This window comes from Budorcas taxicolor, chromosome 23 (genome assembly GCF_023091745.1).
Source record: "Budorcas taxicolor isolate Tak-1 chromosome 23, Takin1.1, whole genome shotgun sequence".
NCBI lineage: Eukaryota > Metazoa > Chordata > Mammalia > Artiodactyla > Bovidae > Budorcas > Budorcas taxicolor.
In genome coordinates, this window is record NC_068932.1 from 21,969,711 (window position 1) to 21,996,953 (window position 27,243).

General features: G+C 50.3%; 2 protein-coding genes across 2 annotated transcripts in view; one reads left to right on the plus strand and one right to left on the minus strand.

The window, feature by feature from the left end:
• DPCD (deleted in primary ciliary dyskinesia homolog (mouse)) overlaps positions 1 to 18,081 on the plus strand; it is a 22,447-nt gene extending 4,366 nt beyond the window's left edge. Inside the window, exons 2-6 of the mRNA XM_052660654.1 lie at positions 4,031 to 4,111; positions 9,804 to 9,928; positions 10,244 to 10,377; positions 17,132 to 17,234; positions 17,775 to 18,081. Coding sequence (XP_052516614.1) covers positions 4,031 to 4,111; positions 9,804 to 9,928; positions 10,244 to 10,377; positions 17,132 to 17,234; positions 17,775 to 17,879 — 548 coding nt within the window. The 3' untranslated portion in view covers positions 17,880 to 18,081. The remainder of the gene's footprint in view (positions 1 to 4,030; positions 4,112 to 9,803; positions 9,929 to 10,243; positions 10,378 to 17,131; positions 17,235 to 17,774) is intronic.
• A 506-nt stretch (positions 18,082 to 18,587) lies between these two features.
• FBXW4 (F-box and WD repeat domain containing 4) overlaps positions 18,588 to 27,243 on the minus strand; it is an 85,820-nt gene continuing 77,164 nt past the window's right edge. Inside the window, exons 7-9 of the mRNA XM_052660648.1 lie at positions 20,140 to 20,280; positions 19,495 to 19,636; positions 18,588 to 19,304 (exon numbers count right to left, since the gene is read on the minus strand). Of these exons, the coding sequence (XP_052516608.1) occupies positions 19,185 to 19,304; positions 19,495 to 19,636; positions 20,140 to 20,280 (403 nt within the window). The 3' untranslated portion in view covers positions 18,588 to 19,184. The remainder of the gene's footprint in view (positions 19,305 to 19,494; positions 19,637 to 20,139; positions 20,281 to 27,243) is intronic.

A 27,243-nucleotide genomic window follows, 5' to 3' on the forward strand; every position in this document is an offset into this window, starting at 1 on the left:
GAACTGACTGAGCTATGAGGGAAGCCCTAAATATGTATTAGAATAAAGTATAGATGAATATTATGATCTTGGGTAAGGGAGGATATTCTAAGCACAACTTCTGGATAATAACCACAAGTGAAGTGAAGTCGCTCAGTTGTGTCCAACTCTTTGCGACCCCATGGACTGTAGCCTCCTACCAGGCTCCTTCCTCCATGGGATTCTCCAGGCCAAGGGTACTGGAGTGGGTTGCCATTTCCTTCTCCAGGGGATCTTCCTGACCCAGGGATCGAACCCACGTCTCCTGCATTCCAGGCACATGCCTTAACCTCTGAGCCACCAGGGAAAGCTAATAACCACAAAGGAAAAAATAATTGACTATATAAAAAGTAAACATTTGTTTGAGAAAATCTGCTTTAAACAAAAAGGCAATTAAAACTGAGAATATTTGCAACATGTGTGACATGTGCTTACTATATACAAAGCTCAATAAGATTAGTAAGAAAAAGATGAATACTGAAATAAAATAGGCTAAGGCCTGAACATGTAATTCACTAGAAATATGAGCAATAAACCCTTAGAACACTGTTCATCCTTATAACCTTAAAGCCTCATACAGATACCCTAGTATGGTTATTAGAGCCTCGACTTTGGCCTCAAGTGAGTTTAAGCCCAGGCTATCATTTCCTAGCTTTATGACCTTGAACCAGTTACATGATCTTTAAGCCTCAATTTTCTTTATTTGTGAAAGACAAGTACTGGAGGCACATAGGATTATTGTGAGGATTAAATGCAATAAAATATGGAAAGCGCCTGGCCCATAGTAAGCACCGAGTCCTGCTGCACCGATGACCAGACTCCAGGGAAGGAGAGGGTCAGGCCAGACACTCTCAGCTACTCACACGCAGCACCTTGCACCCGCCTCCTGACAGCACAGCCTCTGCCAGCTCTGTGAGCCAAACAAATGATTAAGGGTGGTGTAACCAAGAGGCCTATGGAGAGGCCCTGCAAATTTGGGGGTGAGTGTCCCCAGAGTACAAATTCGGAATGACTCGAAGAACAAGGTTCCGGGGAGTGAATGGAGAGCAAAAGGCTTGGTGGACTGGATGCAGTTGCAAGTGTTGGCTAGTAGCTCCTTCAGCTGATTAAGGGCCTTGGGACTCTACTCATCAGGAATACACTGGGTACCTGTCTGCTGGGCATTGGTACTGTCTCACTAAGGAGCCTGCCTGTCTGTTTACCTATCTGTAAAAATGGGAAATTATCTAGCCACTTTTAAGAATATGCTTAGGATTATACTACTGAGATGAAAGAGTTGGTCTCAGAGATGCCCTTGAATTCTTTCCTTTTTTTTTTCTTTGAACATATGTTACTTTTGTTTTGGTATGAAATTGTTTTAACATTTGTTTTCTTTTAAATTTTTATTGGAGTGTAGTTGCTTTACACTGTTGTATTAGTTTCTGCTGTACAGTGAAATGAATCAGCTGTCTATATACATGTATCTCCACTGTTCTGGATTCCCTTCCCATTTAGGTCACCACAAAGCACTGAGGAGAGTTCTCTGTGCTATACAATAGATTCTCATTAGTTATCTATTTTATACATAGTATCAATAGTTTATATATGTCAATTCCAGTCTCCTAGGTCATCTCATCGTCACTTCCCCTTGGTATCCATATGTTTGTTCTCTATGTCTGTGTCTCTATTTCTGCTTTGTAAATAAGACTGTCTATATCAGTTTTTTCAGATTCCACATATATGTGTTAATATGTGGCATTTATTTTTTCTTAATTCTGATTTCACTCTGTACGACATACTCTAGATCTGTCTCAGTTCAGTCGCTTAGTCGTGTCCGACTCTTTGCGACCCCAGGAATCGCAGCACGCCAGGCCTCCCTGTCCATCACCAACTCCTGGAGTTCACTCAGACTCACGTCCATCGAGTCAGTGATGCCATCCAGCCATCTCATCCTCTGTCGTCCCCTTCTCCTCCCGCCCCCAATCCCTCCCAGCATCAGAGTCTTTTCCAATGAGTCAACTCTTCGCATGAGGTGGCCAAAGTACTGGAGTTTCAGCTTTAGCATCATTCCTTCCAAAGAAATGCCAGGGCTGATCTCCTTCAGAATGGACTGGTTGGATCTCCTTGCAGTCCAAGGGACTCTCAAGAGTCTTCTCCAACACCACAGTTCAAAAGCATCAATTCTTCGGTGCTCAGCCTTCTTCACAGTCCAACTGTCACATCCATACATGACTACTGGAAAAACCATAGCCTTGACTAGACGGACCTTAGTCGGCAAAGTAATATCTCTGCTTTTGAATATGCTATCTAGGTTGGTCATAACTTTTCTTCCAAGGAGTAAGCGTCTTTTAATTTCATGGCTGCAGTCACCATCTGCAGTGATTTTGGAACCCAAAAGAATAAAGTCTGACACTGTTTCCACTGTTTCCCCATCTATTTCCCATGAAGTGATGGGACCAGATGCCATGATCTTCGTTTTCTGAATGTTGAGCTTTAAGCCAACTTTTTCACTCTGCTCTTTTACTTTCATCAAGAGGCTTTTTAGTTCCTCTTCACTTTCTGCCATAAGGGTGGTGTCATCTGCATATCTGAGGTTATTGATATTTCTCCCAGCAATCTTGATTCCAGCTTGTGCTTCTTCCAGCCCAGCATTTCTCATGATGTACTCTGCATAGAAGTTAAATAAACAGGGTGACAATATACAGCCTTGACGTACTCCTTTTCCTATTTGGAACCAGTCTGTTGTTCCATGTCCAGTTCTAACTGTTGCTTCCTGACCTGCATACAGATTTCTCAAGAGGCATGTCAGGTGGTCTGGTATTCCCATCTCTCTCAGAATTTTCCAGTTTATAGTGATCCACACAGTCAAAGGCTTTGGCACAGTCAATAAAGCGGAAATAGATGTTCTTCTGTCTAGGCCACTACAAATGGCCCAGTTTCATTCCTTTTTCTGATTAGTATTTCATTGTATTTATGTACCACATCTTCTTTATCCATTTCTTCTCTTCTTTCAATGAAAGATGAAGTGATGTTCTTTCATTCTTTCAACCAATATTTAGCTGAGCTGTTAAAATATGCCAAGTACTATGCTTAGCGTTTGGGAAACCATAGATAGAGGGGATAAAATCCCTCTTCTCTTAGTAAAGAGACAGGCACTAATCATCCAGAATTCACACAGACAGATGTAAGACCATAACCAAGGTAAATGCCATAGGGAAGATGCGCGGGCACTAATGTCATGTGCTGTGTGACAGGAATGGCATGGAGATGTGCAGAAGGCGGCAGAGTGAGGGGCACAGCTGGAGGGAGCTGCTGGTTGGGAAACCCAGTTCAGTAATCTGAGCACATAGGCCTGGCTTTAGGAACTGGGGAGAGAAACATAAATACGACATCATTCTTGAAACAGATACTTTTAAAAGTATCATACTGTGTGATAAACCCTCCACTGTGGATATGAATAAAGCTCCAAGAAGGCATAAAGAAATAAGTGATGAATTTTGCCAGGTGGCTAGGAGTGATAGTTTTAGAAGACTTCCCAGTAGAAGTGACATTTCAGTTGGATTTTGAAGGGCAAGGAGGAGTTCAACAGTTGGGAAGAGTGGCTCAGACAGTAAAGAATCTGCCTGCAGTGCTGGAGACCCAGGTTCAATCCCTGGTTCAGGAAGATCCCCTGGAGAAGGAAATGTCTACCCACTCCAGTATTCTTGCCTAGAAAATTCAAGGACAGAAGAGCCTGGCAGGCTATAGTCCATGGGATCACAAAGAATCAGACATGACTAAGCAACTGACACTTTTTTAGAGCTATTGCTTGTACAATACTCAGCAGAACAAGGACATGTTCAGGGAAAGCAAATGAGTCCCAGGACATGTCTTAAAGTAATGGTGGATGACAGTTGTCAAGGAGTTCGTGGGAGGCTCTGGGAAGATTTTTAATATGCCCATGGCTGTAGTGTTTCCCAGGCAGATCTCTGGATCTAAAGGCCCACGGCAAGAGGAAACCCAGGGGTAAGACCCTCTTTTGCTTTGTGCCCAGGGAGAAGAAAGGTGCATTATTTGTTCCCAGATGGGAAGGAAATGGCCGAAGAATATGATGAGAAGACAAATGAACTACTTGGTAAGTGACAGGGGCCCCCAGGGGCCCTTAGAAACACTTGGGGTGACCTGAGCACAGGTAGACAGGCCTAGCTGAGGCTTCAAGAAGCTCAGCAAGTACATGTGGGTGCTCGGCCAGACTGAGGCCCTTGAGGCAGAATTGTTCCTGAGAATAACCCGAGGTCAGGGCTGGACACCAGAGATGCAGTGGGTGTCCACTTGACCAGTGAACCTCACTCCACCCCCAGGCGAATGAGAGTTAACCCTTCTAAGGTGTGATTGGGGGTGTAGAGAAACCATTGGGAAAATCTTCACAGAGAAGGTAGAATTGGAAGTAAGCCTTGTGGGCTAAGTGAAGGCAGCTTTCCCTGCACTTTTTTGGCTTAATTTTTGTTTTGTTTTCTGAAACCACATCAGGAACAAGCAAGAATCAGAGGCAGCAGCTTCTGACCTTGCCTCAGAGGCAGCTCTGTTAAATATGCCCCTCGCCTTGGAGAATGTCTGAATCAGAGGGAGGAGGAGGGAGAAATGGTGATTTTGTGGCATCATCGCTTTCATTCCTGCAGCCCTTCCTTTTCCTCTAAGAATAAGCTCATGAATAGAGGCTCCAGCTCAGATTTCTGGAAATTATTTGATTTGCTCATTCTCTGTTCTCAGGTATGCATATCAGCATTAACTGACTTCCCAAAGCTAGGTGGCTGGTTCTTTGACCCAGAGCCTGAGGCTGTCAGCAGTGGGAGTTGTTCTCTTTATTAAGTTTCACCTGAAATGCTAAGACCAATGATGGAATCATGGGCTGGGTTATTTTCTTGTCATTATTCTTGACTTTAATTTCTTCCTGGGCCTGATGGACAGGTAGTACTGTTGAGGGAATTTCTTTTTCCCTTTTTCTGACAGCTCATAAATGTCTAGAACCGACAACATGGATCACACGGGTTTGCATTCTCTTCGTCTCCAGTCTTAAAACGTGTGTCCTACGCATGCTCAGCCACAAAGTGAAGTGCTGATCCTTCCTTATTATGAGCTGCTTGGGTTCCAGTCCCAGTTGGTTTAGTATGGTGCTATTAAAAAATCTTGATGTGTTTAGCATATGACACTGATTTGGTGGAAACCAATACAGTAGTAATATCCTCACAATACATTGTAATTTATAGCACTCCCAGGAGGTGACAGCCTTGGAATGCCTAACAGGGCATGAGCTTATGAAAGCAGAGGTCACGTGGGCTGACCAGCACCATCACCAGGCCAGGGACTAGCCACAGCTCCTCTCTCTGAGCCCCCAGTGGCACTCTCTTCTCCACACAGAGCGAATAATAAAGCTATTGCTGCTGTGGCTATAAAAACAAACAAGTAAAACCCAAGGCCTCTTAGTTGTGCTTGGACAAAACTTGAAATGAAGAACAAGGCCAGGTTACTTCATTGGTAACATCCCACGTGAACCTGTCACTTTCCCTCGTGGCAGGTCAAGAAAGACGGTGGCCTCCTAACTCCTTTTTCTTGGAAGCAGAAATGGAGGTTCATAGGAGAACGTTGTTTGAGTAAGTCTACCTAAGGAGAGTAATGCTGTAACTTTTATTGGGCGTCATGCTAAGTGCTTTACACCAGCCATCTTCGTTACAGCCCAGTGTGGTATGTAGGTACTGCTGTATTCATTTTACAATCAGGAAGACTGCAGGTTTCAAGAGGTTAAGCACCTTGCTCAGAATCACATAGCTGGTTAGTTACAGGGCTTGGGTTTAAGCCTAGGTCTGTGTGATGAAGAGCCCATGCTTTTAATCCACAACAGCACACTGTTGGGAGTTGAGAATATTTCATTCTGTTTTGTTTTTTTAACTAAATTTTGTTCTCCTCAGAATGGCCCAAGTAAAGACTGGTGGGAGCAGGACAGAGATTGGGCAGTGGGGAACACTCCGCTCAAACCACTGGGCCCTTTGAACAGCTGACCCTTTTCTTATTCATCTCCAACCACCCACCCCACGCCTGCCAGCTTGCAAAATACTGTTTGTTTTTAATTTTTAAGTATAAATAATCCCAGGGCCTGAACTGACTTTCACTTGTGAATTTGTTGAAGCAAAATATGCACAGGGTTTTTGTGGCTGTAAATGGGAATGGTTTCCATTTTTTATTTTTTTCCAGCTAATTATACAAATTGGATAATTGGTCAAACTGGTTTTCTGTCTGAAAAACCCAGAAAGTAATTTATAGAGAGAATTACCAATAGTGCATCTGTCTGGGTCAGACCCCTTCCAGTCGGTGTTAATAACCATAGTAGTGTCATATTTTTTTCCTGCCCGCTCAATGCTATTCATTCCCACCCCCCACAATGAATGCTGTATGTGTATTCATAGAGAAAAAAAAACTGAAGGGCCCCATAACAATGATCGGAACATCAAACCAGCCCTAGAAGAACACAGCATGTCCAGGGGGGGCCGAGGCTGAAGGGCAGGCCATCCTCCAGCGATTACATTCGGATTACCGGCTTAATCTGCTGTGGTATTTGACCGCCAGCCTAACCACCCCAGGCTGCATTTGGAGGATATTGAGCACTTTCATCCCCAAGCACTTCACCGGCTTTATAAATGACCCACTCGATTCCCTTCAGCCTCCTCAGGGATGGGACGTGGCAGCTGTTTAATAGCCACATAGCAATGTTACAGTGTTTTAGGGCAGAAAAGAAGAATCCTGCATCCAGTTTAAGCTGCAGGGAGTATTTAGGAAAGGGGAATGTAATTATCCACATTGGAAGTGGGCCAGGGCTGGGAGCTCTGGGGAAGGAGGCCTTTAGGACCTCTACTTTCCAGCCCACCTGAAAGACGGGGCCTCCTTTCAGCAGTCAGGAACATCAGCCTGCTTCCTGCTGACTTAGGAAAAAGGCCCCAGGCGCCGCCTTCATATACTCCCCATCAGACCCTTTACAGGGTCATTGAAAGTCTCCTTTCCAAGGACTGGCCCTGGCTCAGCCAGGAAGATACGACAGCGTCCCGGGGAGCTGCCCTGCACACACCAGTTTGGGTTTAACATATAATCAAATCAGAGTGACAGCAGGTGGAAACAGGCTTCTGCTGCCGCAGGAGCTGTCCTTGAGTTCAGGAACAAAGACAGGACGAGAGAGACAGGACGAAGCGTGTATTTGCCTGTGTGCATCCACGCCCACAGCCGTGGGGGAAATAACAAGGACTTCACCAAAAATCATGTATTGGCTCTTATCTCACGGGGGAATTAGTAGAGAGACCTTCTTCATATTCTAGCAAAGAATTTAACCCCAAGGTGTTAAAAACGGTGAAACAGCCAAGGGTCCAAGTTTCTGTGACCTGAGTGGCTTTTAAGGCCAGCAGTAAGGAAACCAGTAGCTAACTTTCCATCTCCTTAGGGTCCTTTTGGGGAACGTGTCTGTTCCAAACCCAATTATTCCATAGATTAAAGAGTAGATCAGAATTGCCTTTCCTGGCCACACTGGCACTGTGCTTCAGGACACGTGATTTAACAAGGCCCATGATCACTGGACACCTCACTTGTCCAGCCTCAAATAATCAAGTGTTTTTCAGAAATTAAATTTTCAAATAATTGAAGCTTTTCTTTTAAATGCTAAAATTTTAAAAAGAAATAGAGCTTTTTAAAAAAAAAAAAAACTAAAAATATCATATATGCTATTGAATGTTTTTGAGGAGGACATTGCAACCCACTGCAGTATTCTTGCCTGTAGAATCCCCATGGATAGAGGAGCCTGGCTGGCTACCAGGTCGCAGAGAGTTGGACACGTCTGAAGAGACTTAGCACAGCACAGATAAATATTTATAGAATACAAGTTAGCCATTTACGAATGATTCAGATTCTGGTCTTGGAGTTAGGAGACGTCAATTTTACCTCTGGATTTTGCAAGTGAGTGTCTCTTTCTGAGCCTTGGTAATTCTGTATACTCTTCCTTGGAGAGTGGTAGCAGGGGTTGAAGGAGAGCAGGCAGGGAAGAATGCTGTTGCTCATTTGAAGGATAGAAGCATTGGACTAGACGCTTTCTAAAAGAACCTCCACCTTTAAGCTCTGTTTTGACTGTTCTTACATCAGGATCCCATCAGGGTCTAAGGATGCTTGTTTGCCCTCACACCAAATGGTCCCACATGCTTTTTAGTTCTGACTCTGTACTCAGTGTGAGCTGTCCCATCATGCTGTTGTCAGTATGCCTGGGAAAAAATTAATTTCCTGCCTTATTCTACACATAGCATTTTATACATGTCCGAGTAAGAATCTGGGAGTGATCTTTTCTACAGTATAGCGTGAGATACATGGGTCTGTCACAGTAAGTCGCGCTTAGAGGCGTTTGTCATTTATGAATTTGTAAGAAGGCTGCAACCCAGAAGACTGGCTTCCTAGTTAAGCAAGGTATTACGAGAATAGATTTGGATGTACTTCTAGTCACAGTCCAGTCACTTAAGAGAGAAGTATTTGTGAGGGAAAAAAAAAGTTGCCTATAAAGCATATTTCCAAGTTTTACTCTTCCTTATTAATTTTCATTATAAACTTGGAAATGTGTTTCTAGGGAGAGTTTCTGGCCCTGAGACGTAATAAAATCACATTGCAGAATTCAGCAGACCTTATAAAAGCACATATTCAAGGGAAAATCCTCATTTTACAGCATACTTTTGTGTTCAGCTTGTGTGCCTTACTTAGAGCAGGGAGGGTGTTTGGGGTTTGGCACAGCTACTCAGAAGAAACCCATCCTGAGAATCGCACTCTCCCCCCCGGCCCAGAAAAGGAGTAGCCGCCACAGGACACCGGGTGCTTTCTGAGTTGTTCAGCTCCTCATGGCAGCTCCAGGAAGGCTGCTGGCCACCTGGGAGACCCCCATTGCCTCAGGGACGGAAGGAGCCGAGCGGTCGCGCTTGGGAAAGCCCCTTGTGGCCACGGGCGTGCTGACAGCAGTCGGCTGTGACGACAGCAGTCGGCTGTGACAGGGCTGGGTGGGGTCCCTGAGCATCCCAGTGGGGCTCTCAGTGTCTGCTGCACTAGACTTTTCACTTAAAATTTCCATAAAAGTGTGGGCCTTACCGGAAAAAAACATTCTTATGCAAACATCTGGGCTGTAAAATAGAAATGATTATTTGCATTATAAAAGGATGATTCCACTCTATAAGAAATTTATGTTAGATCTTTTATAAATAATACATTTAAAATGTGGTGTGTGCCTAGAATTTCCTGTAAATACAACTGTGGGGATGTTATTTTAAGCCAGGTACACCTGAAATGAGTAAACTTCTCAATTTGGACTTTCTGAGTCATGAGACAAATCTGCTTATCAGCTTTCACACTCTTAATTCAGTCTTCCTTTGCCTGTTTTTAGAAGGAAGAATGCACATCAACTCAGGCTTCTTGGGATCCATATTTTCCCTGTTACTAGTAGCCACCCTTTTCCCAACCTTCACATCATCCCTGTGCTTGAAGTCATACCTGGGGGTTTCTGAACTCCACTTGGCACCTTTCATAGCTTTAATTCTTTCTGTCTGGGCACCCTGATCTGTTCTTTACAAATTGTCTAATATTGAAATGCTCTCCTGAGATTTCAGGGGTTGTGAGGTCCCTGCTCAGATGGATAAAGTTAGTGTGAAGGCTTGTCACTCCCACTTTTATCCATCACAGGATAAAAGTGATGTCAGTGATTCAGCAGAAGAGAGCAGAACACCTTTCCTCCCCATAATCCCACTGCTTCCTTCTCTCCTCAGTGAGGAAGTGGCGTATGAAGAGTGCCCTGGGAGCCTTGGGCCAGTGGCAGATTGAGGTGGGAGAGCCAGCGCTCCTAGGAGCGGGGAGCCTGGGGCCTGAACTCATCACGGAAAGCAATGCCAATGTATGTGTGTCTGTCAGGTGCCTTGGGGAGGCTGGGGGAGTGGGCTGCTAGCCCTCAAGGGCAGCCACCATGTCTTGTTCACCTCCTCATCTCCGGTGTGCCCACCTGGACACGTTCCCTTGAATGGATACCCAAAGGGTTCTGGCTTAGTCATCCCAGAGCAGGGGCTCCAGGCTTCGTAGGTCACAGCAGTGGAAGCCTCAGACGAGAGCTGAGGTGCTCCCATTGTGTCCCCGGGTAGAGGTTTGTGGAGGGAAGCCATCCCTTCCTACCCCTCTCCAAGAATAGTCCTTGAATTGGATTTGCCTTCTGCAGCCCATATTCATGCGCAAAGACACCAAGATGAGTTTCCAGTGGCGAATTCGAAACCTGCCGTACCCTAAGGACGTTTACAACGTCTGTGTGGACCAGAAGGAGCGCTGTGTTGTCGTCAGAACAACCAACAAAAAGTAAGGGGCGTGGTAGGCACCTGCCTACTTGTGTATGAGCAAGGTGGGGGTGGGGTTTGACCTAGGGTTAGGACTCAGACGGTTCCCCACCCCAGAGGATAGAGCAGCCTCCTCTTCCAGCTCTGAGAGAAGCAGAAGGGCTTTACTACAGCCCTAGAGTAGGTACTAAAAGCTGAAGGGCTTTCTCTCTTCAGCCCTTGAATACTGTAATCAGAACCAGCTTGAATATTGTACTCAGCTCCATCAGGGCAGGGAAATTTGAACAATGAGTGTCTGGTCCAGTACTTGGCGTATGCTGGAGCTCAGTAAACATTTGTTGGATGAATGAGGGGATGAGGAAATCACCCAGCCACTGACTTGCGATCTTAGGTGGTTCTGCTGTAAGGTTACTATGCCTTGACCTCTGGCTGGCTCCAGTCCATGATGAGCTTGGGGCTGGCAGGGAGCCAGAGCCTGGAAGGCACACCTGTCTGAGGTGGCAGTTACAGAGGTGTTTGGGAGCAGCAAACTTGATCCAACCCCCCTAGGGGGGTGTCCCTCGAGGGACAGGGAGTGGGTGCTTCTTGGAAGTCTCTTCCATGATGTTTCAAAGAGGGTGCTCACGGCCCTTTTCCTCCTCTTCTCATGGTCTGCTAGGGGCAGGCAAACTTTGAGGTTGAGGGGACAGAAGGTAACCGAGGTGGAGATCTGATCCTGGCGGGGCTGCTTCTGGGCTGATTATCTTGGGAATGCATTGATCTCGTTTGGGTTTCTGGAGCTCTGACTGACCACAGAAGAGAAGAGCCCAGTAATGACTTCGTTGTGAACTGAGTCAGAGGGATTGCAGTGTAGGACCAACTCCCATGAAATAGATTTAGGGCATTGAGATGGGAGGTTTTATGAGTTAATAGTCCACAGACTGTGAAGCTACCCAGCATGTCTCATGGGGTGCTCAGCTTAGGCCAGAGATGCCCCCTCTGGTTTACCTGCAGTAAGGAGGACCCAGTATTTGTCCATCCTCTCAGGCAGTGTGGTGCCAGCCTCCCGTCCCGTCTCTCTCAGGCCCATGATGCCACAGGGAAGCAGTGTGGCTCCCAGGTTCCCCTACTGCAGCCCTGGGTTCACCCTCCTCTCTGACCCCCATACCCTATCACTTTGGCAGGGTTAAGGGGTGGGGAAGGGGTGGAGATGAATGAATTAATTTCAGGATTATTGCTGTACATGCAGCCAGCAGCCCCTAAAGTGAGCCTTGTCTATAAAGTCATAATAATAAGGGTTTGCGTTTGTAAAGCACTTTATAGCCCTCAGATAAAAGGCAGTTTATTCCCGTTATTGTTCTCATCATTAACAGGAGTCAGTGCCTAAAGTAGAATTTAGCAATTTCAGACAACAGAGAAATTGCCTTTAGGAAAACAAACTCCATGCTTCAGCAAGCATTCCCTGGCGTCAGAGGCCCTGGGTCCAAACTAGGAACAAAAGTGCTTCTGATAGCACTTGAATCTGCAGCCCAGCAGTTTGTGGAGCTGGCTGCTGCCTCCTTTTTGTCCCCCAGAGGTCACTGTCGAATATAGATATCAAGCAAAAATGTGATTACCAAGGAACAAGAGAAGAGAGGCTAGCTAGCTCACCAGAAAATTCATCTGCAGGCCGGTCCTCTGGGTCCCATCTCCTGCACATATCCAACCATAGGTGGCACTGTTGGCCAGGCGCTCCACTCCAGCACCCCGGGCAAGGGGAGATGTTGCTGAACTGCTCGGGGAAGCCAGGTGGGATGGGAGTAGTGCCTCCAGAGGGAGCAGGACCAGGATCGGATTCCCATAGAGGGGAGAAGAGTATGTGAGTGCTCACTTCAGGGCCTGCACTGAGATCTCCGTCAGTGCAGCCCAGCCTGGCGCAGCACAGCCTCGGGACCCTCTGCTGGGAGGAAGGCAGGGGAGGCTGTTAAGCCCTCAACCGGCTCCTCCTGAGCCTAGTGGCACGTTCATTTTCTACTTGTAGTAGTAACATGTCCTATACCTTTACTTCCTCTAAATATACACAACTCAATGGCTATTCCTTTGAGCAGAGTTTAACTTTTTCAAGATACTGTAAAAATTTATTTTCTGATCATCACACCATCCAGTGGTGGACAGGGTATGTATTTTTATTCTTGTGCTGTATATGAACGATTCCGTAAGAATATCTATAAAGTCAGCATGATGCACTTGACTTACTGGAGGGGATAGTGACGGTTTTAATGCCCAGGCCTCTGCAGTTTCCACCACACTGTGGCTTTTCTGATTTGATGTCCTTCACCTGAAGGTTCCATGTCTGCCCTGATTCTAATATTCTGGAATATGGTTATCAATAAAAGCCAGGGTCCCTGAAAAACTGGGTTTGCCACTTTTCTTGATGGAATTGATTCCAGTGAATTATGTCCTTGGCCTCAGGTAATAGCAAGAGATGAACCAGGGAAGGAAGAAGGTGCTTTTCTAGGATCTGATTGTGGCATCATCTGTTCCCAATAAGAATGCTTGTAGAGAGAGAAGGTTCTGAGCCTCAGCCTTAGAAGCTGGCAGCTCTAAGTGTAATGAGCTGGGCGTGGAGTAGGAGGATGTCAGCTTGAATCTGGCCTCTGCCACATATTAATCATAGCATTTTGGGGCAAGGTTTCCTCATCTATCACAGAATACTCATGTGTACATCATAGATTGTTTGGGGAATTAGAAAATTGTATATTGTACTCAGCCCTGTGGCCGGCCTGAGGAAATTGGAGGCCAATTCCAGTTTCTTTGGAAATTGGAGCCTGAAGAGAGTTTGGCTGATTTGACATTGGTAATACTAACTCTTTGGGAGTGTTAATAGGCATCTCTAGAAAAAAGAATTCTCTGGTCAAATAAGGTTAGGAAACTGAATTAAATGGGTTTCTCCTTGGTAGGACTTCTGAGAGCCTTAAATGTGTCAATGTGCATTATAGGCAGTGGTGACCAGTTTGTCCGGAGTGTTGATGTTTAAGCAAGAAGGGAAGACACGCCCACTCTGAGGGACAGACTGACTACAGGCTTCCCTCGACCACTCTGGCCGAGCCTGTGTGCAGGTGTGCAGAGCACCCACAGGAGGTCTGTGGGGCCCAGCCCACGTGACTCCACGCCGTTCTGCTTCTACTTTCAGCTTGCTTCAGAGCCTCTCTCTCTAGGCCTGGTCTCTTGCACCCTTTCTCAGTTCACTGCAAGGGAGAACAGGTTGGGAAGGGACTGGGAATGGGAAAGGGGATGTAGCAGAGAAAGAGAGTGATGCGGTGCAGTAGGTCATCTCTGAAACAGAGTGAAGGAGCTGTTTTTTTGCACAGGTTGGAGAGAGGTACCAGGTTAGCCTGTTCTGTTCCCAGTGACTTAAAAGTTCATCTGAGGCAGCTATTTTATTTGAGAAAGGAATCTGGAGGAAGAAAGAGGCCCAGGAGTTAAGTGGCCTGCCCAGAGTCACAGGGCAGGGCCAGGAGTCCTCCTGAGAGCCCTTACTCCCACATACATCTTTGCACTTTTCCATTCAGAAAGGCAGGCCACTCCATGTTAGAGGGAGTGCTCAGGAGACCTACCTGGTGGTTGAACCCTGGGGGAGACCACCCCCCATCTCTGCCCCATCCTTGGAACCTAGATGGTCTGATCCTTTGAGGTGAGAATGGAGAGCTATAGAGGAGTCAGGAGGTTGAGGGGATTCTCACTGTAACAAGGGCATCTCCCTTCACCAGTTTTATGACGTGGACAAGATACCTGACCTGCCTATGCCTGTCTCCTCTTCTGTAAAAGAGGATGGCAGAAGCAATCAACCCGAGAGCATTGTTCTGAGGAGTCAGTGCATGTTGAACAGTGCCTGGCACAGATTTAGAATTCATAAATGTCACCTCTCACGTGTGGCTGAGACAGGATAGTGACGGCAGGTGGGAATGGGGGTTGTTGCACATCAGCTAAAAGCCCAGGGACTACCCCACTATAAAGGCTTAGCTTCCAGCAGAAACACAAGATTTCAGGCAGCGATATGGCCTTGCTTCTTCTTCATCCTTAAAGCCCCAGTTCACAGCTCTGGGACACAGTTGATGCCTAAGAAATGTTTGCTGCCTGCCTAGGGCTGCCAGAGGCTGGGCGTTTGGACTTTCCTGGAAGCCCAGTGGGTCCCTGTCTAGTCCAGGCGCTGGTGAGGTGAACCATGGTATTCTCAAGGCAAATCCCAAGGCAGGGATGGAGATAAGGGGGTGTGAGCTGTTTCTTGAGAGAAAGTAGATGCCTCCTGCTCCCTTGAAGGCTGCCCATCAGGAGCACAGCCAGGTAGGCATTAAGGACGTACCACATTCTGCACAGCGAGGCCTTACACAGGCCCACTGAGTTCAGCTGAGCCGTGTGTGCCAGGCTGCGTCTCTCCCGCTTCTGCTGCTTGTGTATATTTGCAGGGAAGATGTTAACACTTCCTAACAAGCCTTTGTGTTCATCTAATCTCCGCTGTTTAACCTTTGACTCCCTCCCTATTATCAGTGTCTGCCACCTTTGCTGGCCAGACCAAGGGCCCCAGGAAGAGCCCTCAGCCTGGGCTGGCTAGGAGGAGGATGAGGCCGACATTCCATCCCAGTCTGCAGGCAGATGGATCGCCTTTCCCTGGGGCAGAGCTTTGGAAAATAAAGCAAACTTGTGGTGCCATTAGGATCCCCCAACCCCCACTCCTTTTGAACTGTCAGCCTTTAAGTAAACATTCTTTTCCTGCCATGGGTCCCAGCACCTTGGCGGGAGTGAGGAACCTGGGAGGAGAGGGGGCCCTGAGAGTCTTCACTGAACAAGGGATTTCAGCAGGGAGAACAGGGCAGAAATGCTGCCTTGATGTCAACTCTGAGTCCCCAGGGCATCAGGGCTTTTGAAGTGGACTGGGGGGAGCTGCCATAAGGACCAGGCCCCTCTGAAGTATTAAAAGCCCAGCCCTCTCCAGGCCCTCACTTGTGTGTGTTTGTACCTGTCTGCAGTGTTCTCTGCCCAGGCCACAGCCTTGTGGCAGCACTGATGCCATCCCCGGTTGACAGGTCTGGCAGCCACCAGCCAGAGCCTAGGTCACACTTCCACCAAGGAAAATGCCGGACGGGCCTGTTGCTAGAGATGAGGAGGCCATTCTTTGTGCTCCAATGTACTAAGACCAGGATTGGGGAACTTTAATCTGACCCTACTAACTGGCTGTGAAACCAGGCAAGATAATTCACCTCTCTGAGCCCAAGTTTCCTCTTTGGTAAAGGAGGTTAAATTTCCTGCAAAGTCCAGTTACAGACATTGTGGGTTGGATGTTGCTATCTGGGTGGTGGTTTTTGTTTAATTTTGGGTGCACCGCTCCACATGTGGGATCTTAGTTCCTTGACCAGGGATCAAACCTACACCCCTGTATTGGAGGCACGAAGTCTTAACCACTAAACTGCCACTTAAGTCCCAGGGTTTCCCTTCCGCCCCAACTAAAGGGATCATTCATGGCAGATAGATGGGGAAACAGTGGTTGACTTTATTTTGGGGGGCTCCGAAATCACTGCAGATGGTGATTGCAACCATGAAATTAAAAGACACTTACTCATTGGCAGGAAAGTTATGACCAACCTACACAGCATATTAAAAAGTAGAGACATTACTTTGTCAACAAAGGTCCGTCTAGTCAAGGCTATGGTTTTTCCAGTGGTCATGTGTGGATGTGAAAGTTGGACTGTGAAGAAAGCTGAGCGCCGACGAATTGATGCTTTTGAACTGTGGTGTTGGAGAAGACTCTTGAGAGTCCCTTGGACTGCAAGGAGATCCAACCAGTCCATCCTAAAGGAGATCAGTCCTGGGTGTTCATTGGAAGGACTGATGTTGAAACTGAAACTCCAATACTTTGGCTACCTGATGTGAAGAGCTGACTCATTGGAAAAGACCCTGATGCTGGGAAAGATTGAGGGCAGGAGGAGAAGGGGACGACAGAGGATGAGATGGCTGGATGGCATCACCGACTCAATGGACATGGGTTTGGCTGGACTGCGGGAGTTGGTGATGGACAGGGAGGCCTGGCGTGCTGCGGTTCATGGGGTCGCAAAGAGTTAGACACGACTGAGTGACTGTACTGAACTGAATTGAAAGGGATCATTAATCTCTGGACTGGCACCTGCAGATGAGGGGGACCAAGTGTGATATGTGAAAATGGAGTGGGGTCTTATGGTCAGCAAACTAGGCCAGAGCCCCAGAGATCTGGCTTCTGTGATGAGTCACATGGCTTTTTCTCTTAGGGAGATTTCTCCTTGTGGATTAACTTCCCTCTCTGGCCTCTAAGTGGAGTCAGGCTAACCCCTAAAAGAGAGAGAGGTAGCAGAGGGCCTCAGTAAAGTGCCATGTAAATGCCAACTATCAGTCCCCAGCTCTGGAAGACAGCCTTAGATGTCCTTATTCTGTTCCTTGTTTGCAGACATATGATGTTTTCTTGGGGTGCTGAGGAGGTAGGGCTTGCCTGACCCAGTTGTGTTTCCCAAGAGGCTTCTTCCACTTGTCTCTGGGATTGTTAAACTTGAAATATGAGTCACTGTAACCCCTGGTCTAATCAAGGAATTATGACTGGCCAGAAGGCCTTTCATTCTCTTCTTTCCAGGGTCACTAAGCTCTAAAATACTGGCCTTCTAACTGGCTTCCCTTCTTCCTCTTTGGCTGGGAGGTGGGGAGGACTGTATAGAAGCTTGGCATTAAAGGGCCTGATGCCCATCTGTGGGGGTCCCCATGTTGGGTGTTCTCACGGCCTCTTGGTGTCCCCACAGGTACTACAAGAAGTTCTCCATTCCTGACCTAGAAAGATACCAGCTACCTCTGGATGAATCCTCACTGAGCTTTGCTCACGCCAACTCCACTCTCATTATCTCTGTAAGATTCGTTCAGACTTCTTGGCCACTGTGTCAGGGAAAGGCTCCTTTTGCCCACTTCCCATCTTACTCAGTTTCAGCCCCAGCAACTCCTGGGGTATGCTTGCTAGGGAACAGGCCTCTCCAACAGAATGGGATGAGCGGGCGAGGGCTCAGGAGACTGATTTTAAAATCACAGCTGGAACTGGCTAGAGGGTGATGGGGAGGGGTGAGATCCACAGAACTGGGGCTCTAAAAGGTCCAAAAGCCTACCTCTACCCCCACGTGACCTTAAGCAAGTCATTCAACCTTGTAGGCCTCAATTCCCTCGTCTTTGAATAAAGGGGAACAGAAGGAGGATTTCCCTGGTGGGCCAGTGGTTAAGACTTTGCCTTCCAATGTAGGGGGCATGGATTCAATCCCTGGTTGGGGAACTAAGATCCCACATGCCTTGTGGTTTGGCCAGAAAGGGGACAGGGGGGCCCTGAGTCTGTTGGGTGGAGGCTATGTGTTGAAAGGGGTGATATGATTGATTCATGTCTTCTCTTTGCTCCATCCTCAGTACCAGAAGCCAAAGGAGGTCCTGGTAGCTGAGTCAGAGCTGCAGAAGGAACTGAAGAAGGTAAAGACAGCCCACAGCAGTGACGGGGACTGCAAGACTCAGTAGCTGCCGCCTGAGCCTGACTTCTGACACTGGGTGGGTGAGGCTTTTCCTGTAGGCCTGTGAGACTTCGGGCTTGGGCCTTTCTGGCACAGGGGCAGCCTCTCTTCTCCCAGGAGCTGTCTAGGCTTTGTAAGAACTGGGCCTCAGGGCATTCCTAGCCCCTAGGCTGTGGTCTTCCCTCCTGAGTAAAGTAATTCTGAGTCAGTGTGTGTGTACTATGCCCTGGTCCTCCTCTGGTGCTTCTGCCCCTAGGGAGGGGGCTGGTGAGGACATTTCCTTCTTTGCTAGCCTCTGGACCTTCAATGTAGAACCTTCCACATAAAGGTGTGGGTCTTAGATGGAGAGGAGGATCAGGGAAGCCTGACGCCAGCAGGGCAGGGCCCCAACCTGTTTGCAGCCCAGGATATTACGACACTGTGGGTGTAAAGTCAGCATAAGGCTTGCAGAGCACTGGAGTGGGGTGGAGGAGGTCACTGCAGGCCAACAGCCACCAGGAGCCTTTCCAGGCCCCCCACCATAACCCACAGGTGACGCCTACTCCACCACCAGGGCCAGGGGTGATGAAAGGCCTTCCTGGAGGAAGAAACCTTTGCTCTTTCGGACACTGAGCTGTGAGCCTGGTCTCACCCTTCCCTGGCGTGCCCAGCCCCAAGTTTGAGTCTCTTGTTCCTTTGCCCTGTGGTCTTGCTAACCAGTGAGGAACCAGATTGGTGAATAGTCAAGCTTTATTTTTACAAAAATGTACATTGTAACATGTCTCAACAGCTAGTCTGAGGTTGGGCTGGCTCAGAATTCAGAATTTTGGGATTGCCTTTGTCCTTTCTTGGTTTCAAAGCAAGACCAGGTCGTAGTACTCCAGCCGAAGACCCTGGTCAAAGGTGGGGTCTGACTGATGTGGAGGCTGGTACCACAGGGTACTGGCAGCCTTCCCACTCCTTCTAGGGAAGGGGCCACCTGGGAAGCCTGGAGCACCTCACCTCACACTTGTGCTGAGCTGGCCTGCCTCTAAGAAGGGGTGGGCCTCTCTCTCCAGGCCAGATTCTTGCTCTGGCCAACAGGGAAGCAAGGCCCAGCTGAGTTCAGCTGAGAAGCAGTAGGTCCCATCTCTCCAACTGGTTCCTGGGAGGGACTGCACCCCTGGGTGACCCCAGTGCCCAGGAGTCAGCAGCCTTTATCTTAGGTGCCTGAGCACCGTGGTCACAGATCTGGGAACACAGGGAGGCCGGGGAGGAGGGGTCACTGAGCCCTCCAGGCAGGAGAGGTCCCTGAGCAGCTGGCTTCCCAGGCCCACAGGCTTGGTTGGCTTTGTCATGGGTTTTGAAAGTCCAGGACACGGAGGTTGTAGGACAGTGCAGCATAGAGGTGTCTGGTGGTGAAGCGCAGGCAGTACACAGGACTGCTGAGGGGTGTCGACGTCAGTGGGAAAGCCTGCAGGGGAGGGATGAGAGTGGCAAAAACGTCCCCACTGGGAGCTGGGGGAGCTCGAATGCAGGATTCCCAGGCCTGGTGCCAAGGGACAGGGGCTACTCTAGGCTTCCTCCCGCCCTCCCCAGGCACACCCACTCCCAGTGCAGACCTTGGCATCCATGAGGCCTGCCTGCGTGCGCAGGACACTTACATGGAGGCAGGCCCTTTGGCGGCGGTCCCACAGTCGCACGACACCATAGTAGGAAGAGCCAGTGGCCAGCAGGTGGTTCCCATCCGTCTGTAGGCAGTACAGGGTGCTGTCGTGGGGCTCCTCCCACTCCATGACACACTTCCTGTCCAGGAGGAGGTGATGCAGGGGATGTCTGGGGGTGCCCTCCGCCTCCACCCCAGCTTCCCCAGAGGCCTTAGGAAGCCATTCTGGTTGGGAGAAAGATGCCAAACCACCACATTCCTTTAAAACCACACTTAATGGGGGAAAGCCTCCTCAGTAAAGATCTCTTTCTCACCAAGTCCCTGACACCAGGCAGGCTTATGCCTCATTTGTGCATCACGTGGCTGCTGTGTGTCACCAGATTTCAGAGGCAAGGAAGGCCTCAAGAAAGCTGGGACAGAATGCTGAAGGACAGCACCCTGATGGCTCCCAAGGCTCTTATCGGGGCCTGGTGGCTACAGTCTCCTGGGCCACAGGACCAGGGCTGCCGAGGTGGGGAGTCTAAGCTTACTCTGACCTTGCCAGCTGCTCTCCCAGTCCCTGCTATGGGGTCTCTGTCCCTCTCCCTGGGGCACCAGGGCGGGGGGGGTTCCCACCGCCTGTTGTCCTGCCCTGCACACTCACCGGGCACTGGCTCGGAGGTCCCAGTAGCGAACATAGGTGTCGTAGCCACAGGACAGGAGCGTGGAAGGGGACTCGTACATGACGTCTAGCACCCCAGCCCCTGGGGGAAAGTCACTGCCCAGGTGCGTCATCAGCTGCCCACTGGGAAGAGAGGCGGGGCAGGGGATGAGAGGTTGTCCTGCCTTGGCCCACACACATGCTTTTAACCAAGTGACATCAGTCCCTGGGCTCCTTCCTGAGCCAGAATTAAGACCCTCGGAGGAAGGGGGCCAAAGGAGGAGATGCCCTGGACTTCCAGCCTTCTCCCCTGTTCCCAGCCCCTGCCCCTCCCCCAGCCGATGCCTCAGTCAGCCATCAGCAGCCTCTCCATCACACCTGCACGCTGGCTACCCGCCACCCAGCCACTCCTCCTTGGGACGATGAATGGGCCTTGCCGAAGGGGTCGGCCCCCCTCACACACACATTTGGTTACTTTATATGTCTTGATCCTGCAGGTCATGCAGTTCTGAGCTGCCCGAGTCCAATGCCTTAATTCCTGCCTGTAATCTGGGGCTCAAACCTCATTGGGGATAAAGACCACACAAAGGGAGAAGGGGAGTCCCAGGAGATGTTAAAACAAGTAAACACCTTTGTGTCTGGGGAGAGCAATCGCTGAGAAAGCAGCTTAGCAGGCCGGTCCCTGGTGTTCCTGGCCCGGCTGGCCCCCGGCCTGGGGCTAGCACGCCTCTGTGATCACAGCCCCCAGCCTGCTGGGCTCCAGCCTGCCCCCCTGCCCCTCCCGGTGGCCAAGAGCAGATTACTGAGAAGAACAATTTCTTTGTGACTGTGTAATTCCCTCCGTGACCGCGGCAGTGGGCAGACCCCTCGCCCTGATGCCAGACCCCTAGCAACCACCTAGGGGGGCCTCCTGGCCCTAGCAACTACCCCTCAACATCAAGTATACCCGCTAATCCCTGTGGCTATGGGATGGGTAGAAGCGGTGAGTTTCTTCAGAATGAGGGGAATGAAGAAGAAGGGGGCATGTTCCAGGCCCAACCCCTCACCTTCACTCAGGACATGCTGGGCTCTCCTGCATGGCATGACAGGAAAAACTGGGCTGTGGACACTACACAGGGACACCCAGGTAAGAGGCCCTGGCTCGGGTTGGGGAAGACTTTGTGGTCTCACCAGCCCAGCCTTGGCCAACCAGGTTTCACCAAAGCAGCCACGAGCCACATGTGTGAACATGGGCCTTAGCTCCGGTCCTTCCACCTCACAGACCCCGACCCTCAACCTCCCTTCTCCTCAGTGGAGCCACCACCTTCCCTGAAGGAGGAAAGGAGGCGGCCACAGGGTCTTTTCTGCCCAACTCTGCCTTTCCCTTGAGCACTGGGTAGTGAGGGGCCCCCCAGCAAGCAGCACTATTGCTGTCCAGTCAGGGCAGGGTAGGGGTAGGCCCTAAGTTGGCACTTCTGTCCCCAGCCTCCTTCCCAGGGAAGTGCTCTTCCTATCTGTGTGCTGAGGGCTCAAGAGAGAAAGCCTTCTCCCCACGTCAGCATCTCCTAGAGATCACAGACCTCAGTGCCCAAGCAGGCCCGCCAGCCATGAGTCACCACTCCTGGGCAGGTCAGAGGGGCTGGGGTCCTGGGCTTTCTTGTCTCTGTTGTCCACTGGGTCCGGGCTGCTTTGCTCCACAGTTCTGCCCTCCCAGATTTGGGGGCCCTGCCCCCTCCATTAGTGAGGCCTTCAGGACTGACTCAGGAGCTCTCCCCTTTAATCTATAGAAGTAATTTCATGTTTGTCTGTTTGAAATAGAAGATGAAAGGCAGTGGAGATTGGGGGGCGTGAAGCCCAGCATGGCTCTACCTGCCCACCCCTGGTCCCAGGGTTCAGAATGAAGGAGAGCCAGGCACCCGTGGACAGAAGATCAGCAGCAGAATGACCACACCCACGCTGAGTTGCCAACCTGGACCCTGCCCAGGTAGGGTGGCATCTCAGCCACCACTGGAGAGTGTCTTGCCAGCCTGTGCAATAAGAAACACATAACCCTACCCTCTGCTGCTGCTGCTGCTGCTAAGTTGCTTCAGTCGTGTCCAACTCTGTGTGACCCCACAGACGGCAGCCCACCAGGCTCCTCTGTCCCTGGGATTCCCCAGGCAAGAATACTGGAGTGGGTTGCCATTTCCTTCTCCAACCCTACCCTCTGGGGAGACCCAAAGGCTGAGTGAGCACCAGCCCCCGGAGACCAGGACAAGGCCCAAAAGCCCCTGTCTTGCCGGCCTGGCCTGGTCAGGGCTGAAGAGTTTCTGCCACACTACTTCTCTGACCCCCTGAAATGGCCACACACACTTTAAATGGGCCAATAAAAAGATACAGTTTCTTTTGCCTCCGGGCCTGGGACCCTCCAGGCTCTGTTGTGCAGTACCCGTGAGGTTAAGTTCAGAGCATAAACTGACACACCAGGCTGTGGGAAGTGGCCCTGTCTCTTCAAATAGCAGCCCAGCGGTGCCACAGAAGCCCTGCTGGGGCTTTGATTTGGGAAAACAAACAGAAATGGCACCGTGGGCCCTTCGTGGCCCCCACCACAGGACCAATTTAACTAGAAAACTCTAGCTCAACCGCTCTGGTGGGGGGAGCAAGATGAGCACCACAATAGCCCCAAACTTTGGGGGGAAGGGGGACAAAACAAGCTGTCTATCTCCTGGGCCCCTCCTCCCAGGCTCCTTTTCTTACTGCAAGTGTGTTCTTGTAAAAACGATTAGATTGCAATTTGTATAACGTGGTGACCCCCAAATTCAGACGTTTCACCCCTTTTCTCTGTAAAGAATGTTAAGAATGCCTCTCGGCCTCTCACTGTGGGGGGCGTGAGGGAGGGGTGCAGAGCCTTGGCTGTCGCACAACTTGTGTGGGAAAGGGGCTGCCGCTTAGAGCCTCAGGCCAAGACAGGAGCAAGGGCCAGGTCTGCACTATAGACACCAGACAAAAAGTCCCTTCCCTTCGCGCTCCTGCGCACAAAGCCGGGGCTGCCAGGAGCCACTGAGGGCTGGGGCGGGGGGGATCTCTACCCCAGCCTCCCCCTAGCCTGACTCCAGCAATTCTCTCTCAACCCAGGGAAAGATAAAGACAGATGGGGCCGCCCCTGTGAGCCTGATGAATGAGACACAGGCCGGGGAGGGCTGCCTAAAGGAGACCTGTTCTCCAGGCTGGGCTATCTGCAGCTTCCCAGAGGAGCCCCGGAGTACCTGGGTAGGAAAAACAACAGTGTATGGCTGGATCCCAGACTTTGAGGTGGTGGGGCTCAGGTGAGGACCCTACCTACCCTGCTGCCCAGGCAGCTCCACTGAAGCTGGAGGGAAGAGGGACCACAGGAACTTCCAGACAGGGAGGAGGAAATTCAAATAAGGCACCAATAGCACCACCACCCCCCATCACCATCTTTGTCGGGACAGCTGACTGGAAGTAGTTGCTAGCCTTGAAGACCAGATGCCCTGTCTGGGAGAGGCCCTGAGCGCCAGGCCAGAGTTGGGCACAGGGAGGCAGTCCCTGGAAGCCCTCTGCCCCAGGCGGGGCCCTGAAGGCCAGGGAGCAAGGTGCCCCGTTTCACTCCTGTGTGCTCCCCCACCCAACTCCGCGCACCTCCTTGTGGCCCATACAAAGTCCTCCTGTGCTGACCACTCTGAGGTAAGACACCCAGGCTCTCCTGCCTCACCCACATGTAAGAATGCCCGTGGCCCCCACACCATTTCCAGCCACTCTTAACACACTGGGTTCCTGATGCTGCTCCTTGGAGGTTCAGTTCAGTTCAGTTCAGTCGCTCAGTCGTGTCTGATTCTTTGCGACCCCATGAATCGCAGCACGCCAGGCCTCCCTGTCCATCACCAACTCCCGGAGTTCACTCAAACTCACGTCCATCGAGTCGGTGATGCCACCCAACCATCTCATCCTCTGTTGTCCCCTTCTCCTGCCTTCAATCTTTCCCAGCATCAGGGTCGTTTCCAGTGAGTCAGTTTTTTGCATCAGGTGGCCAAAGTATTGGAGTTTCAGCTTCAGCAACAGTCCTTCCAATGAACACCCAGGATTGATTTCCTTTAGGATGGACTGGTTGGATCGCCTTGCAGTCCAAGGAACTCTCAAGGGTCTTCTCCAACACCACAGTTCAAAAGCATCAGTTCTTTGGTGCTCAGCTTGCTTTATAGTCCAACTCTCACATCCGTACGTGACCACTGGAAAAACCATAGCTTTGACCAGACAGAACAAAGGTCCTTGGAGGTTCTGTGGGTGTTAATTCCTGCATCTGTTTGGGTGTGAGGATACCCCACCCAGTATGTGCAACCACAAAAATAAAACAATGGCTTCTAAAAAGAAAGGATGGAAGAGTGACAGTCTACCTCATCTTTGCTTCCCCTGAAGGTGTAATAAAGCTGGGCCTAACATGGTCACTGAGAAAATAGGACAGTGTGCCCTCCTTTCTTTCCACCCTCTCCTTCCTTTTCTTGCTTTCTTTGATCAATAGTCATTTACTAAGCACCTTCTGTACACAAATCATTGTGCCTAATGGAGACTGCAGGGAGATGTGAGCTGAGACTTGGGCAGGGAGGGACATGGTCCCTTCCTTCATGGAGGGTAAGAAGTCTCATCTACCCGATTGACAATACAAGGGGTGGCTTGGCTGGTACCAGGAGAGAGAGAAAAGGGAGTTTACTAAGGGGACAGATAAAAGGACATTTCTGCAGTGAGTGACCAGCAGGGACAGAAGATGGGAAATGGCACAGGTGAAGGACCAACAACTGCAGAGGTGCAGGGCTGGGCCACCTGCTTTGGTGGGAGGTGTGGTTATGTGAAGGGAATAAGCTGACCACCACGGGCCTCCAGGTGGGTGAGGGGCGGCAGTGGCCATCCTTGTCCAGCCCTCTGGTGAGGAGAGTGAGAGACTTTAGGAGGCAACCTCAGTTCTGTAACCGGGGTCCCAGAGAGAACCGTGGAGACTAGGAGAAGCCCACCAAGGCTTCGCCAGCCCCAGCCCTGCCCAGTGAGCGGGAAGGGCCCTTTCTGAGCACAGGCCCCTCACATGCACGTGTGTGCGCGTGCACAGCTCCAGCACCCGCCTGCGCACACGTGTTCAGACACAATGGCTCAAAGGCCAGGCAGCCGGGCAGCCCACTTTGTACTGCTAACAAGAGGACCGTAATTACAGGAAGGGGCAGCCGGGCAGATAAAAGGATACAAAATTTCAACATCTGTTGCCATAAAGGGATAAGGAGAAGTGAAACGCAAAGTATCAGTTTGGTGTCAGCAGGCAGAGAGCCAATTTCAAAGAGTTCAGGGGGACAGAGGGGACAAGAAAGAAAAAGGAAAGGGGTGGGGGAAAAAAGAAAGAGAGAAAGAAATTACAGGGTTCCTTAAAGAGGTAAAGAAAAAAGAAAATGAAAAAAGCTGTCAGTAATACTTTCAAAGGGGAAGGCACATACTTAAAGAGGGGCAATTCCCATAATCACCCTGACTGAGGACCAGGCCCCCCGCCCCAGGTGGAGGGTCAGGGGCAGAGACAAAGCCACACCTGGGTGGGATGGGCACTAACGGTGCCCTCAGAGTGGCCCAGCCTGAAGTCAGGACCCCAGTTTTTTCTGCAGACAGAAAGGGGTGTAGCCGGGCACCCTTTGTCATTCCAATGCTGTCGGATGCCGTGACATGTATCTCCCATGTTCAGTCCAGGGTTCCAAGATAAGTTCCAGGCCACATGTTGGCCAACAGGGTAACCCTATGAATGCTCTAAGGGTCAACATCTCCAGCCACAGCGGGGAGGATCAGGGAGTGCCTCGTGGTAGAGGTCTATTCATGCTAAAAAATGAGCAGTGTCTCAGTAGGCCGAGAGAGGGTATTTCAGGCACAGTGGTCAGGCAGTAGAGCAAAAGCCCAAAGGGAAAATACATGGTGTCTGTCAGAATATGTGAGAAGCTTCTCTGCCCCTGCCTCTGTTGAGAAAGAGGAGACTTAGGGGCTTTAGGATGGAAATGGAGGGAGTCATGGGGCACCAAGGATGATGCTGGCCAGAAGGGGAAGGGGAGATGAGGTGGGATTATGCAGGGGTGTGAGTCACACACATACTGAGCAGTGCACTACCTAGCCAAGGACTCAAACCCTCAGTGCCCTAGGAGGAGCCAAGTCACCAAAACCCACCCCTCCTTTCTTCCTTACCCAGCAGTTCCTGGCTGGCTTGGAGCTACAGCTGCCCCCTTGGGAAATCTCCAGAGCTGAGTGAGACCTCAGGCTTCTCCATCCTGGTGCCCACGTCCCCACTGCCTCATCTCAGGGCACCAAGGCTAGATCTAGCTCAAATGCACCTTGGTAAGGGCAGAGCCAGGAGAAGATATGTGTGTGATGTCAGGCCAGTCAGAACCCCTACCCACCCCAGGGTCTTCCAGCAGCAGGAGGTGTGCCCCACACAGACACCACCATTCCTAGGGCAGAGCCAAGGGCCCTGAGCAAATGCAGACAGAGAACAGTAGGTGGGCCTTCATTTCTCCAGACTCAAGGTCAGGAACAGGATGACTCTGGCACAGTTCCGCAGGGCCTAACTAGGGATACCTCAGTGGCGGGTGAGTGGCAGGGTCAAGACAGAGCCCCTGGGGGCCAGGGATGGCCTGCACACCATCAACCCTTGGAAAGAGGAACACTGGCACATCCACACTGGGGGAAGGACTCTTATCTTTCTTCCCATCTGGTTTACACAGGTTAGAAATCTCCTGCCGCTGGGCCCAGCCCATGGTCCACAGCTCTGAGAGAGAGGCAGGAGAGGAAGAAGAGTGGGGGACAGCCAAGCTCCCTGCCATCCAGGCAATGTCTTGGTGCCCACGGCCGCTCTCAGACCGGTGTGCTCCAGCTAGCACCTCGCTTCCTCACCCCGCCAGAGGGAGAACAGGCTCTAGGAATCCTGAGGCACAGAGGGCTTGAGGGAGCCATGACGACCTTGAAAGAGGTCCTCAGACACCAAAAAGCAGCTGAGGCTGCCTGAGGACCCATAGCTGAGGCACAGATGGAGGAGGGCCCGCTGGTGCCCAGCAGGTGCCTATGCCTCCGAGGCGTGTCCCAGCCCCCACCACTACCCTGAGGGCAGCCTCTGGAGGG